The sequence below is a fragment of the Bactrocera dorsalis genome, chromosome 5, assembly GCF_023373825.1.
Source record: "Bactrocera dorsalis isolate Fly_Bdor chromosome 5, ASM2337382v1, whole genome shotgun sequence".
NCBI lineage: Eukaryota > Metazoa > Arthropoda > Insecta > Diptera > Tephritidae > Bactrocera > Bactrocera dorsalis.
The window spans coordinates 8,663,253-8,678,276 of NC_064307.1; the positions used below are offsets into that span (position 1 = coordinate 8,663,253).

The window sequence follows — 15,024 nt, forward strand, 5'->3', positions numbered from 1 at the left end:
TTTGAATACACTTTTTTTCCATACTACTTCTAACACAATTTTTAGCCTAACCCAATTTGATGTATATGCATCACCTATTGTACCGTTATCACCACCTATTAGCGACATATCTACTGTTTTCCACAAAATAATAATATCCTTTCCACCGTTATTATTTGGTTCGAAAAGCGGTGTTTGCATCGATTGCACTCTTTGACTTTCTTTAACTATCTCTAACTCTATCTAACTCTTTACTTCTCCGGTATACACGAGCCTACCTAAAAACACTAGCCTACCTAAAAACTCTAGCCTACCTAATAACCGTACTAATATTTTTTTACTCACTCAACTAAAATCGTTTTTTCCTCCAACGCTACCGATCAAATTAATAGATCTTGAGCTGAAAACAGTGAAGAGTGCACAAACTTGATAGTAAAAAAAGTCTAATAACTCTAAAACAACATATAAAATATAAAAATCCGTATCCATACGCGATGGCCACCGTTCAACGTAAATTGGTTCACAAACAATTCAACTCCCCCATGGGACTTTATTCGCAGCAAAACGTCAAGGAAACTTTGGATCGTGAGCTGAAGGCTTTCGGCGCTGATGGGTAAGTCAATGCACTGAATATTCGGAAACCTTCTCTTTATTACCCGACATATTCATAATTGTCGTAAATTATTATAAAGTAGTGACAAATACTCCTAAAATAAAAAATAGTAAAAGCAGTCCAACCAGCGTAAACACACCAACAATGTCAGCTTTGAAATCCAACGCAGGATAACTCTTGCCAACAGGTGCTACTTCGGACTGAGTAGGCAATTGAGAAGCAAAGTCCTCTCTCGACAGACAAAAACCAAACTCTATAAGTCACTCATAATTCCCGTCCTGCTATATGGTGCAGAGGCCTGGACGATGTCAACAACAGATGAGTCGACGTTGCGAGTTTTCGAGAGAAAAGTTCTGCGAAAGATTTATGGTCCTTTGCGCGTTGGCCACGACGAATATCGCATTCGATGGAACGATGAGCTGTACGAGATATACGGCGACATTGACATAGTTCAGCGAATTAAAAGACAGCGGCTACGCTGGCTAGGTCATGTTGTCCGAATGGACGAAAACACTCCAGCTCTGAAAGTATTCGACGCTGTACCCGCCGGGGGAAGCAGAGGAAGAGGAAGACCTCCACTCCGTTGGAAGGACCAAGTGGAGAAGGACCTGGCTTCCCTTGGAATATCTAATTGGCGCCACGTAGCGAAGAGAAGAAACGACTGGCGCGCTGTTGTTGACTCGGCTATAATCGCGTAAGCGGTGTCTACGCCAGTAAAGAAGAAGAAGAAGAAAAGCAGTCCAAACAGTGTTATAAACGACTTACATAATAGCACTCATAATAGAGATGTCCGCATTATCTTTTGTACGCAGCAGGGGTTCATAGTACTAGAGCCTCCTCAAGCAAGCTGGTGACTATACATATGTGGTTTAGATAGTCTGCTATATGTAGTCCTTTGTGAAGCCACAGAAAAGAAGTGCTTCTGTGTTCGAAGTTATAAATTAGCAAAACGCGATCCATAAAATTAGCACAGGCGTTCAATTTCCATCCCCACCAGCTCGGTGGGATGTCCAAAGGTATGCGCTTCCAAGTGTTTCAGCTTTGACCTCCCAAACGCCGACAGTCAAAAAGGAAGTTTTGAAGTTTGTTTCCAACTCGTCTTCTTCCTTACAGCTTCTGTTGATTGCGCTCGATAAGATTCTCAGGCTTACAGCATGGACGCCGATAGGTGCATGGTCTGTTGAAACTCCTAGAAGTAGGGAGAGGGTAGCTTTACTGAGGGCAAAAAGATCACTAGAACTTCTGCTGTTCCTGGCACCCCTACCAGTCTTATCACGAAGTGATTTGATGCCATTGATAACGAGGTTAGCCACTCTTAATGCAATCCAGAAGCACTGTTAAAAAGTTCAACGCTGGTATCACGCCCTGCTATCTGAGTGCAAGGTCACTTCGCCGAAGGAGACATCAATCTCGGCTTGGAAAACAATACAATAATCAGTAAGTCTGAAACTGGAGTAGATAGAGAGCTGCTGTCAATAAACCCATCTACCAACCTTCCCCCCAAAGCCTTGACCCGTGCGTAAAGAAGCTCACGCTCCCTATCCTCCTGCTCTGTTATCATAATTCCTATAACCATTGTATGGTTCTCAATGGCGGTGTAACTTTGATCCAGTTATAATTAAGCACTCAGCAGTTTAAAGACTTTTCTCCAGGCATTTAATTAGTCAATTAGCTTGTTTAACATTTTCAGTTGCGAGCAAATCCTCTCCGTAGCTAAGCCGCTATCGAAATGATACCCATAATCATTTAGAGTCTGCTACTTTTTTAAGACGCCCACGGGAGATTAAATGCGAATTTTTGCGAAGAGTGCTTCTTGGCGATGGGACAGAGGCGAGCAATTTAATTTTGATGTACCTAAAATCAATCAAGTAATTGAGTAGGGAAATGTGGAAATGTCGTTATAAAACCAATTGAAATAAAATAATGAACGTCTGCTGTGGCATTGGAAGCGTTTTTGCCACTAAAATTTACATCAACTTCTACAAGAGTATCAATAAATTTATTCATGGCACTCTATGCAGCAGCAAATTGAAATATGATAGGAGCCAAAGCAATCACGCAACAATGTGTAGATATGTATGTATTACCATTACTTACCTCATTGTATAAGGGCCAGAGCACGAGCAATTTGCTTTACAAATCATGCACTCAGCGGAAGACAATACTCAATGCCTCAAATAAATAAAATAAGTGAAAAACATAATACCCACAGAGCTATATACATATTAACAGCGAAGAGCTGACAAAAAAGATGCTAGCAAAACATGAATAACGACATTTACCGCAACAAAACAGAAACCAGACCGCACCGCACCGCACCAAACCGAACCGACCGAACCAAACAAATGTGCAAGAAACCGGGAAAGCGGGCGAGACGAAAGCTCCCCGCGAGTAAGGGAACGGAAGGGAAAAATAAATGGTTTGTAAGTGACATGCTACGCAAGGCCAACTTGACAATGTGAAAAACGAAACTGCAAATAAATTGACCATTGAATTTATTTCCATTTCCATTTCTACCATCAAGCATTCGCAGTGCTGCCAGACGAAAGGCTGATTGCGTACACGCCATTCAGTGCCAAACCAGCCATTGCGAACTATTCACAGTGTTTTTTGATTTTCGGTGTCGGTGTGTATCAGCTGTTGTTCGACACTGGCTGCCTGGTTGGCTTCACTGTGCTCATGGCTGAGGGAGTCCACACAAAGACCATATGCACATGCTCTGCTGCATGTGATGTGTCGGTGTGTGCGCGCTTCCATAGAGCCGTGCCATTTCATGCGTCGCTTGAATATTTTTGTGCATACTTGTAGCCAATAATGCATCAATTTTTGCATTTATAGCGATGAGTCTGCAGCTGTAAATGCGTGTGTGTGTGTGCTTTTGTATGGGTGTATTGTATTGTCAATTGTTTGGTTATTGCATGCGTGAGCGCGCATTTGTACTATATCATCACGTTCCCGGTTGCGATATCCACAGATAAAGCTACAATCATATTTATATTTGATACTGGAGTACCAATGTTGCACCGAGCATAATATTTTTGTGATTTGATGACTTTCCGAATGACAAGAGTGGGCACTTGTCGTTTAGTAAGACACGAGTTAACAAAAATCTCGCTTTGAAGACCTTTTCTGCTGTTACAGTCAACTTTAATTCATACGATTTTAACGCGTCTTTACGCTGCGACACGCGCCCGAACTCAGCTTTGCCTTACCTTACACTCTTTTACAGCACCACACAACCACATCCATTGTAACTTGAGCACTTTGAGAAATATCACCACTATATTTTCAAAACCATTTAATGGCCGTACAAAAAAGTGTGCATATCAATATTTTCCACTCCGCAATATTCGCCTCTCAATAAAATCAAATCAAAACAAAAGCAAAGCAAAGAAATTAAATATAAATAAATATGAAACATTAAACGAGCATACAAAACTCTCGAGGAATAAATTGGAAATAAGATTCAATAAAATTTAGTGACACAAAACAACACTTCTGTGACTTATTCACGTACAAACATACATACATACACATATTCGAGACACATGTATCTACGCGCTATGGAGCCGTTAGGGCCACAGCACACAAAGTTCTATTCGAAAAATCGCAATCAATCGTATTGATTTCATATTATTGTGCGGCGGGTTTGAGTGATGCCACAACGCTACATACACAAACACAATACAAACTCACTTGCTGGCCGTTGCAAGTACTGCAACAGCGGAGCAATACTTCTGCTACATACCCGTTATAGCCCACCCCAAAGCTCCAAAGCAAGGAAACAATGCGCACACACACTTCGTAAACTCATAAAATCAGTCGCATCGTCTTTGCAGAAATATCAATTTTCTTCTGTCTCATAATATAAATTCCGTAAAGTCACTCAATGTTCTATTTGAAATGCAGAGATCTGCGTTGAAGTCGCTCCACGCTCTCTCCTATAGAGTGTCTACCAAATTGCACTTTGTGGCCACAAGTTTGCAAATAACATATAGAAACAATAGTTGTGGCAGAGATTGATGATGATGATGGTAATGGTGATGGAGCAGTGATATCTCAGTGCCACAAGATAACGACGAAGAATCAATTTGCAACTGTGCCATAAATCGAGACGAAGGTACACATGCCCAGTGTACTGACTAGCGTTTGGAGCGAGGTGGGGCCATTGCATTTCGCTGCATCGGAAGAGTTTAGTATGCAGATGTTTATTTTTTCTATTAAAACGTTTAACCAGCCATTCATTTTTAAACTCATTTGCAGGAATATTTAATGGTGAGGCGTGCCCAGTTAGAATATAAATTTTTTACATACTTGTATTACAAAATATGTTCTAAATAAATGGTGATCCTTTTCGAGGTTACCTAGTTTTTTAAAGAAAAAACAAAGAAATCACAAAATAAATAGAGAATTTTTACAATCACTCGAAAGAATATTCTTTGGCATTAACATTTTGAAGATTATCTCTTTCATATGTTGGCGTCGGCTACGTCTCATATGGTCCATCCGTTGAGTGCAATTTTCGCTGTCTCATTCGAGCCTCTCGACTGGTAACTGGCGAATGACGTGATGTTTTGTTCCCAGGCCTGTATCGACGGGGACTGTTCGCATAGACTTTAGACTTTACATATCTACACAGGAAAAAGTCTAACATTGTGATATCACACAATTTTAGTATACTATCGACCGGCTCAAAGCATGAAATTATTTGCTCACCGAAGTGTTTCCGCAATAAATCCATCGCCGACGACTCTCCAACGTCGCCGAATCGACTCTCCATGGTCTGTGTGTACACTCTCAGGCATGACTGCTATATTTTCTTTACTGCCTGCTAGACGTAGTCAATTCGGTCGAATATTATCCAATAATGAAAGCTGGGTCTCAAGAAGGGTGATGGTGTTGCGAATAGTACCCTCAGTAGGCCGATTATATGGATAATAAATTGAGCGAAGCGCGCAAAATATAATGTTAACCAAATTCCTTTGGCCTGAATCTCACTTATATACATATATCGTTAAGAGGTGCTCCCAAATAAGGCAGAACTACCTAGCGGAGCCAGCAATTCTATTAAACATTAAACAAAAAAATAAAATATTTACTTCAATGAAGCCTTAACGAAAACTCCTTTATGTGAATTCACAAAGAAGTTGCTTCCCTCCATGCAGCATATTCATATGAACTGTTTCATAGTTGTTTTCATCCGCCTTTGCTCGTGCCACATCTAATTCATGTAACTGATTCAATTTGATTGGAATTGAGTGAGTTGAAAGTTGGTTGTTCAACAGTGAGCTGACTTGAGTTGAGTTGAGTTGAATTGTTGGTTGACCGCAAGTAGCCAATATGGACGAGTGCCTCTGCACTTTCGAAAGTTTTCCAACGTTTTTTTGGTTTCTTTGCTCCCATTGGTCTGTGCTAATCTTTTGTAAACAATAACAATAACATACAAAAGTTGTAGTGGAAATAAACATACTGGCATACTTCTGTGCTTATGTAAGCGCCAATGTGCGTATGTTTCGATCACTCAATTGTTTTGTGAAAATTGTTGCCGCAATACGGAAGTTATACTGCTGTACACATGTACGCTTTTGGCACAGTTTAAACATACATACAGTTGGTCAAATTGAAGGATCCGAGGAAACATGAAAGCCTGACGGAGATGCACACAGATTCCACTGCGATTAGAGATCAGTTCTGCAGTTTTGAAAAAAAAAAACAAAAACAGCAAATGTATATAAAACAACATTGCAAAACTGTGCAAAAACAAATATATATGTAGTAAAAACAACGAAGTTATAGCTTTTCAGGAGCAAACTGAATTTATAGAATTGTAAACGAAAAGTTGTAAAACATTAGACAGATAAAACGGACTTTTTGGGGAGAAAGCGCGAAACTTATTTTGTTAAAGCAAAGCAATTGTTGGCCAAACTGGCAGGTCAAAGGAATTAACTCTGGAATTAAGTGAGCAGAGTGAACGGGGCAAAATACTCTGGACGTAAAAGCAAACTTTGCCTGATTAAAAATCACACAAAAAGTAGCACAGAAAAAATAGAAAAGTTCAAGCAAACACGTGGCTGTTGGCGGGACTGGGACTGGGAAAGCCAAACAGTTCGATTTGAAGTTGAAGCTTAATATAAATACTAAAGAGGCAATGAAGCATTAACGAGGTATTAAGCAGCGCAAAAGTGCTTGCAATGGATAAACTTTTGTAATTACTAAATTGCCAAGCGCCAAACTCGGATCTAAGCTCTTCTAAAACGAAAATGCACTTAATGTTGTGCTCAGCGAAAGACCGAGCGCAGATTATGCAATGTCATCAACTACAAAAATTGGTTAATCTGCACACTAATCTTCAAGACCGCATATGTGAAGGACTTCTGCATATTGTTCAGCCCATTCGGGCTCTTCTGATAGATACTTTCCTCGACCGCATTGTTCTCATTTCCAACGTGGTGCCAGCCGAAAACAATAAAAATTTTGCAAATTAGAACGAATGAGTCAAAACTCTAATCAAGATCTTCTTCTTCTTTATTAGCGTAGAGAACGCTACGGGGTTATAGGCGAGTTTATAACAGCGTGACAGTCGTTCTTCCTTTTCGCAGTTTGGCGTTAATTGGAGATCCCAAGTGTATCTAGGTTTTTTCCACCTGGTCTTTCCAATGGAGTGAAGTTCTACCTCTTCCTCTGCTTTCCACGGCAGGTACTGCGTCTGAAACTCTCAGATCTGGAGTGTTTACGTTCATTCGGACGACATGTCTTAGCCAGCGTAGCCACTGTGACCTAATTCGCTGAACTACTATATGTCAAGGTCGTCAGTTCAACGTTCCATAGAATGCGATATTCGCCGCGAATCATAAATATTTCGCAAAACCTTTCTCTCGAAAACTCGTAACGTCCATTCATCAGACGTTGTCATCGTCCATGCCTCTGCACCATATAAGTAACAGGACGGGTTGATGAGTGACTTTTAGAGTTTGGTCTTAGTTCTTTGAGAGAGGACTATACTTCTCAATTGCCTACACAATCCGAAGTAGCACCTATTGGCAGGAGTTATTCCGTGTTGGTTTTCGAGGCTGACGTTCTTGTTGGTGCTAATGCTGGTTCCAAGATACACGAAATTATATCCGACTTTGAAGTTATGTGACTTGGGCGCCAAGTTCCGATTGCGACGACTGTTTGTTTGATGACAGGAGATATTTCGTCTTGTCCACGTTCACAACCAGACTCATACGCTTCGCTCCATATCCAGTCTGGAGAAATCAGAACTAACAGCGCGGTTGTTGAGGCCAATGATATCAATATCATCGGCGTACGCCAGCTGCTGTACACTCTTATAGAATATTGTGCCTTCTCGATTCAGCTCTGCAGCTCGAATTATTTTCTCTAGCAGCAGATTGAAGAAGACACACGATAGGGGATCTCCTAGTCGGAGACCTCATTTGGTGTCGAACGGCTCGGAGAGGACTTTAAAATTAGTGTGTGCTATTTTCAGTTGTTGGCTCTGCTTGTCCTCTTTCCACTTATATTCAAAGCAAATTATTTCCAAATATTGATGTGAATATGAAATAATTATTCGAAACTCAGGCAGAAATGAAGCTACTATAAGTTATGGGAACCAATCTTTATATGCACATAAATATATATATATATATATGTAAGTTGTGGCAGATACATTGTACGCGAGAGTGCACATGGCCCCCCAGAACAATAAAGTTTACATACCGCGATCGCCCAACGAAATTGACTCGAAAATTATTTTTAAATGTGCTCCTTAAAACCAAGCTCATAACCAAAATTAAGCTTTTATTGTAAATTTCGAGGGCAACTGCGAATGTGATTGCCACCTATTTCGTACATTTAAAACTTATAAAGACTGTTCATAAAAAGTAGGAGCGTTTAACGACACCTCTTTCTACTACGTCTACGACACTCGAAGGTCAGCAAATTTACAAACGGCGCATACAGTCTAAACATTATTGCCACTAAAACTATTCGGAGCTAATACATCAACGAGTCTCAGATCGGATACAAATGGCAACCATGTCTGTAAAGTTATTCGTCATATTCTCATTGATATGCTAAAAGGAACCGAAATCGGAAGTGGTCGTTTCACTGTTCGTCTGATTTATTTATGTGCTGTTTTCACGCACGCACACACACACACATTACAAATGGGCGGTACACCCTTGTGAAGGAAACTATTCTCCACTTTATGCAAATTCTTGATTTAGTACAGTCAGCGCAATTCCCATTGCCACGCTCGGTTCATCGACTCTTTGCAGCACCATTTCTCCTTCTACTTTAAACCATTTGTCTATTGGCAGACTGCAAGACACAGCGCCAACTTACAACTTGCAAGTCACAATATACTTAATTAAACACTTAAATCATAAAATTATCGCACATTAAGGCTCTCCTCCTCTACGCCGCGCTGCGCAATGCTCGTGCTGCCTGCGGGGCCAAGACAACGCCTCGCTTCACTGCGTATCTGCTTAAGCAGTGGTTTGCAGAAATACTATAAACCGAAAAACTAAAGCAAAAAAAGAAATGCGCAATAACAAATATCATTAAAAGCACAATTTCCACAAGAAGGCGATAGTAAACTGCAAAAACAAGCAGATCCAAAGAGCGGGGGTGTTGGTTGAGCGCCCGGTTTGTGGCCGCCTACACAGTCCGCCCATGGCTTCCTTGAAAATTGCAACTTTGTGACTTTTGCGGCTGCCGGTCCGGCTATCCTTCTGTGGTTGGCTATGACAACAACAGCAGTGAAAAGCATTTGTGTCGCGGACAGTGAAGCTGCCAACATAAACTACTCTTCATTGCCAACTGACACTTTTTGTGGTCTGCCCAATTGTAATGAGCGTGCGGCGACGCGGGTGCGGCTTGGGAATGTTAAATATTTTGATAGGTACTTCACAACTACAATAGAATTTGGTTGCAGCAATTTACGCTCTCAGCGTCGTCTACTTTACACATTTAACGCTTAAAGACCATCGCCTTCGGAGGGCTCATAAAACACTCTCGAATGAGTTATTGAAAAGAAACGTTTAGACTTAGCTCAGTTGATGCAGACGACGAGCTACTTTATGCATCTAACGGGTGATCCAAGTGGATGTACTTTTCTTTTTTCAATACTATTTTTTTGACAGATCACGCGTGAGTCGTGTCAAGCTGTGATGTTATTTTTGTTCAGTATTGTTTGGCATTTCATCAGGCTTGAAACACTTTAAAAATCGTGTTTCGTTAACAGCCGTGGCTGAGAGTCTATACGAACACCATGGAGAGTCGATTCAGCGCCGTTCGCAGCAACTCGGACTAAAGTAAGGAACGGCGAGATCGTAAATTGAAAGCGACAAAAATACAGCTTGTTCAAGAACTGAAGCCGATCGAACTTTCCAAGCGACATCGCTTCGCTCAATGGGTTTTTGAAAAGTTCCAAGAAGATCCGATGTTTTCGAGCCAAATTTTGTCCAGCGATGAGGACTATTTCTGACTCAATGTCTACGTAATCAGGCAGTATTGTCGCGTTTGAAAAGCCAGCTGAAGAGGTTCAAGAGCTGTCGTTTTAACCAGAAAAAATTACGGTTTGGTGTGGTTTTTAAACCGGTAGAACCATTACCCGGTTACCAGTCGAAATGTTGGAACAAGTGATCAAATATCGGACTCAACCTGATGGATCATCTGAGACATAGTCGCGGCCCACATTTGAAAGAAATAATCTTCAAAGAATAAATGTAAAAGATCGTTCTTTCGAATGATAATAAATATTGTCCATTAATTTTTAAGTTTCGGTAGGTTTTCCTTAAAAAAGTAGGAACTTCGAAATGGATTGCCCTTTAGTTAGAAACCCGACACAAAGACAACTCAACTATTGGTAAAGGCTATGATATGCTGACTTGGTTCATGGCATATATTAAATTCTACCTTAGACAACTTAAGAAAAGCTTTAAAAATCAAGTAATCCTTTGCTTTTGATTTTTCGAAGATTTTGTCCTTTAAAAGGCACGCACTCAATCACACATGAGCACTCGCTGCCTGCTTTGGATTTAAAGCCAAAACCTGCCCTGGCGCAAAAAAGGCAAAATAATTGTAAATGAGCGAGTGCAAAAACGGATCATCATTTCCATATTGCAAATGATGTTTATGAATTATTCCAATAAATTTTGACATAAAATCACATTTCAGTGAATAGTTCAGCAAAGTCGAACAGAGATCTCGCCACAGCCGCGCCAATAACTGTTCGAGTAGAGATAATAAATCTGAACACCGATTCGATTGTGATTGTGTCCACCTTTTAGCAGCTGTGTTTTCATGCCATTTGATGTGCGATATTAAGCGACCATGGGTGATGAGTTATGACCTGAAACTGGGGCGTACCTACGTATACACATACATGCGTACATATGTCAAAACAGAATCCATTAGCAATTCAATGCCAATATTTCATGGCATATGATGGAATATGCCTTTGTTATGCATTTATACATGTGTGTGTGGAAGGTTTATGTATTTGTGTGTGTGCATGTATGTGCAAATCTATAAAAACAGATAACATAATAAATATAACGGTTTCAATAGTGAATGGCGGAAATCAAAACGCCAACTGAAAGTGCTTATTTTACTGCTGCGCGCATCATCACAAAAAAACAATAGAAATAAATGCATATGTATGTAAAAATGGAAAAATCGCTGCACTAAACTGTTTACGCGGAAAGTTCTAAGCACTTTGCAGGCAACTGATTATCCGCTGGTCCCACCTGTGAATGCACACGGCAACCTTGACAAGAAGCTATATCAATGACACGACTTTCAATTATCACTAATGCACCATATTATTTCGAAATTGAAGGCTGAGCAATCCCGCGAGAGCTGCTGTGCGCCCTTGGATGTCAGCCTGGTCGTGGAGCAATCCACTAGCCACTAGTGAATTCCCTGAAAGCACTTAAGAGCGTTACTTTCGCACGTCGCGTTACGCCGCCTGTTCGTGTGTGTGTATTTATGCACGTGTGTAGCTCATGTGCATTGAATTCATCGGTTTTTAAGGGAACCCCTTCTTATGGCGAATCTCGCTTTCTAAATTCAAAGTTTGCGCCTTTCAATTTAATTGGCATAAACAAGTTAATTGCTGCATTTGGCGTTAGGCGCTTGCCAAAGCCGAACACTGCAAAAACAGCTGTGGCTAATGGCGAAGTTTATGAAAATGATTTTGCAGTGCAACGCACAAAGGCGCCAGCGTTTGTTAATAATTGCTTTATTATCCCTTTGCTGCTCGTTACCGGCTTGACAATATTCGCATTGCGGTGGTGTATCATTTTCGTAATTGTTGCAATTATTGTGCTGTTTACGTGTTTTTAATTGCATTGTTGTATGCTGCTATTTATTTCCTCATTCCAGCCGCGCCACTCCACCACCATTGCCCGTAATGTTCACCAACACCATGGCATCATTCACACAGAGCGGACCCCTTAGCTGGGTTGGTTGGCCGTGTAGGCTTGTGTCTAGTTTCGTTGGTTGTTGCTGTGTGCATTGCTCATTCAGCCAATAAGCTGAAAATCGCAATAAACAAAACACAAGCGGAAACGGAAATAATTACTACGAAACAAAAGCGACAGGAATCGCCTAAGCGTATTATTCATTTCTATAAATACCGATATTACCATTACAATACCGTTCGGCGGATATGCACGAGTAGAACGGTCGAAACTAAATATTTCCTTATTTATTGCTGTTGTTGTGCGCGTTCTGTTGTTCACCATTATTACTGTTGCTCTTTTCGCAAGACATGGCAAATGGCGGCGCAGCAACAATATTACTGTTTGTTTTTGTAGCAACTGATAAAGAAATCAAAACATATACTCAAATATGGATTTACAACGACAGGAAGTTGCGCAAATACACAGTATGGCTACTGGATTTCCGGTCCCTCCGGCAGTCGCCATTTTTTAGGGATTGGTAGAAAGCAAGCGGCATGATGGAGGGTTCCACATTGAACCCCGTTGCAGTGCAAAAGTAAAAAAGCTAAAAGAAAGTGTTTAGTGGTGCTGACAGTTATATTTGCCTGATCTCGAACTTGTATTTTTGTTCTAAATAGATGCTTTTATCAACATTTAAACCTTAATATTACAATAAAAATTATTTACATTATGACCACAACAGGGGCGAATTCAGGGTAGAACTTTTGGGGGAACTATCAGAATTTTAGGGGGGGTTACTATATAGTTTTGCACTTGATTGGAGAAATGTGTACCCGTAGACTATAATTTTATTTTTTAACCCTATTGCGTAACCAGCTTTTGGGGAGGGGCAACTCTTCCACAGTTTCCCCGTGGATCCGCCCCTGGACAAAAAATAAAGTGTAAGTAAAACGCCAAATATTTAATTATTCATCAAAATTTACTTTTTCGCCGTCAAAGTAACCACCACGAAATCACACAAAGCCCTATCTGTTGAAGTCGGTGGTTGATCGATGGTATTCATTGCGTTTTTGGCTTTAAATTCGGTAACAATAGCGTCGCGATGCGAAAAAAGTTCAGCTTTCTGGAGACGAGTCAAGCAATAAGGCGTTTCATACTCAAAATATCCACCAAAATCATTCGAATGGACTCGTGAGAGATGTCGAGCTCTTTTTCTATCTTTCTAATACTTGCTGGAGGATTTTCAAACTGGTCCAGAAGTAAGCATACCATCAACGGTCTTTGAAGGCTTTGTACCACTCGTAGGCTTGTGTTTTTGATAAAACTGAATCTCTAGAAAACTTTTCCAACATACGCAAATATTCTGCACACGAAATTTGGTTAGAAATACGAAATTTGAGATAAATTCTTCTGAGGTGTACCGACTTAAGCAGCTGCTCTAGACAAACTAGTCGGCAGATCGCGCTCATATTTGGCAGAGCCTGAAACCTCGTTTGCTATCGATTCGCCTCTTTGTTGTTCTTCAGACGGGTAATTGCTAGCTGTTGTTTCATTTTCATTGGAAGCGTTTTTTACGTGGCTGGCCCCAAACGCAACGTACAACCCTGGGGAAAGATGATTCGCCTTTTCACTTTAGATCGCCTCCAAATGGATGTTCTTTGACTACCCAGAGGATACTTAGTCTAAGACCGCAAGTCATGAGCTGCTTAAGCCATATGTAAAAGAATCGCTTCTGGTCTCTTTCAAGTGAATGGCGCTCGGAGAGCTTTCCTGACCTGCGTAAACTTCTACACATGACTCCATCCTCCATGGATGGTACACATTTCTATATGTACCATACATATATTTTCACACTTGTTTTATATTAAAATGAATGTTACTTAACTATATTTAAATTCTGTTTATTCCACTTATCTCTAATTCATTAGTTATACGCAAAATGGACTTTCTGAGGTACAATATTTCTTAAGCTCTAAGCTGTGATCTCTCACATATATATTTGACTTTATATACATATATTATACTGTACATACCTGAGATATGTGCAATCTTACATTTTCCACTTATTTCATATAAATGATAAGTGGCACACATAATATATGTGCACATCTCACACATACACATTTGAAATGTTTCTCTAAACGAAAAGCATAGATACTTTTCCATCTAACTGTCAATAACTGTAGCTTTATGCTTAGTATGTACGGCAAAAACAAAATAAGTTTGATAACAATGAAGCCGCTAATGCCCGTAGTTATTAGTGGTGACTCCCATAGAGAGGACTCGACAGCGTCTGTTTGAGCTTATATCAGGAGCTTATGCGGGAAATATACATAATGACAATAGGTAGCCAAACAATAATCGTCGGAAAATGAAAGAATACAAAAAAACGCTAAAAATAATGGTAAATGCGCTTGCATTAAAAGCTAATGGAAAAAGTTTGTCTCACTCTACGCAGAGTGGTCTACATTCCTGCTACCGATACGTCGTTTTGTACGTATGCTATGTGGGTAAGTATTCGTAGCAGATATTATAGTTTCCGAGTCATTAATATTTCATGAAGTTGGAGAAATTGAAAACCTTTGCAAACTGTGCAGGAATAAAACTAGTTTCTTTGGAATCAGCAAACCCAAAAGCTAATATCCAGTGTTTGACATATGATTTAAAGTCAGAGCAACGTCGAAAGGTTCGAATGATATAATTGCTAAAAATTTATGTTGAAATGAGTTTTATAACTTGGACCTCCATATTGGGTTATGAACACATATTTTCAACTAACGGGAGCCTTCTACAATCCACAATTGTCATACAGGTTCCTCACTTCTATCTACTTTCCATTTTTCTCATTTCAAATGCTTTGCGTTTCGCATATCGTTGCAAACAACTCTCATTTATTGTTTTCCGATAACTGCACTGACTACTAGGTGACGGCCGCACATGCCGCATCCCACATTTGTTTACATCTTTATATGTTGCACAAAGCACACAATTCATTATTTGTGCCCGGCCCTAGCCAACGGC

The 15,024-nt window shown here is 40.2% G+C and overlaps 1 protein-coding gene across 12 annotated transcripts in view; it reads left to right on the forward strand.

The window, feature by feature from the left end:
• LOC105231469 (uncharacterized) overlaps positions 1-15,024 on the forward strand; it is a 165,686-nt gene that overhangs the window by 39,373 nt on the left and 111,289 nt on the right. For all 12 annotated transcript variants that reach the window (XM_049458388.1, XM_049458392.1, XM_049458391.1 and 9 more), the window contains one exon: positions 372-592. In XM_049458388.1, the coding sequence (XP_049314345.1) occupies positions 474-592 (119 nt within the window). In that variant the 5' untranslated portion in view covers positions 372-473. The remainder of the gene's footprint in view (positions 1-371; positions 593-15,024) is intronic.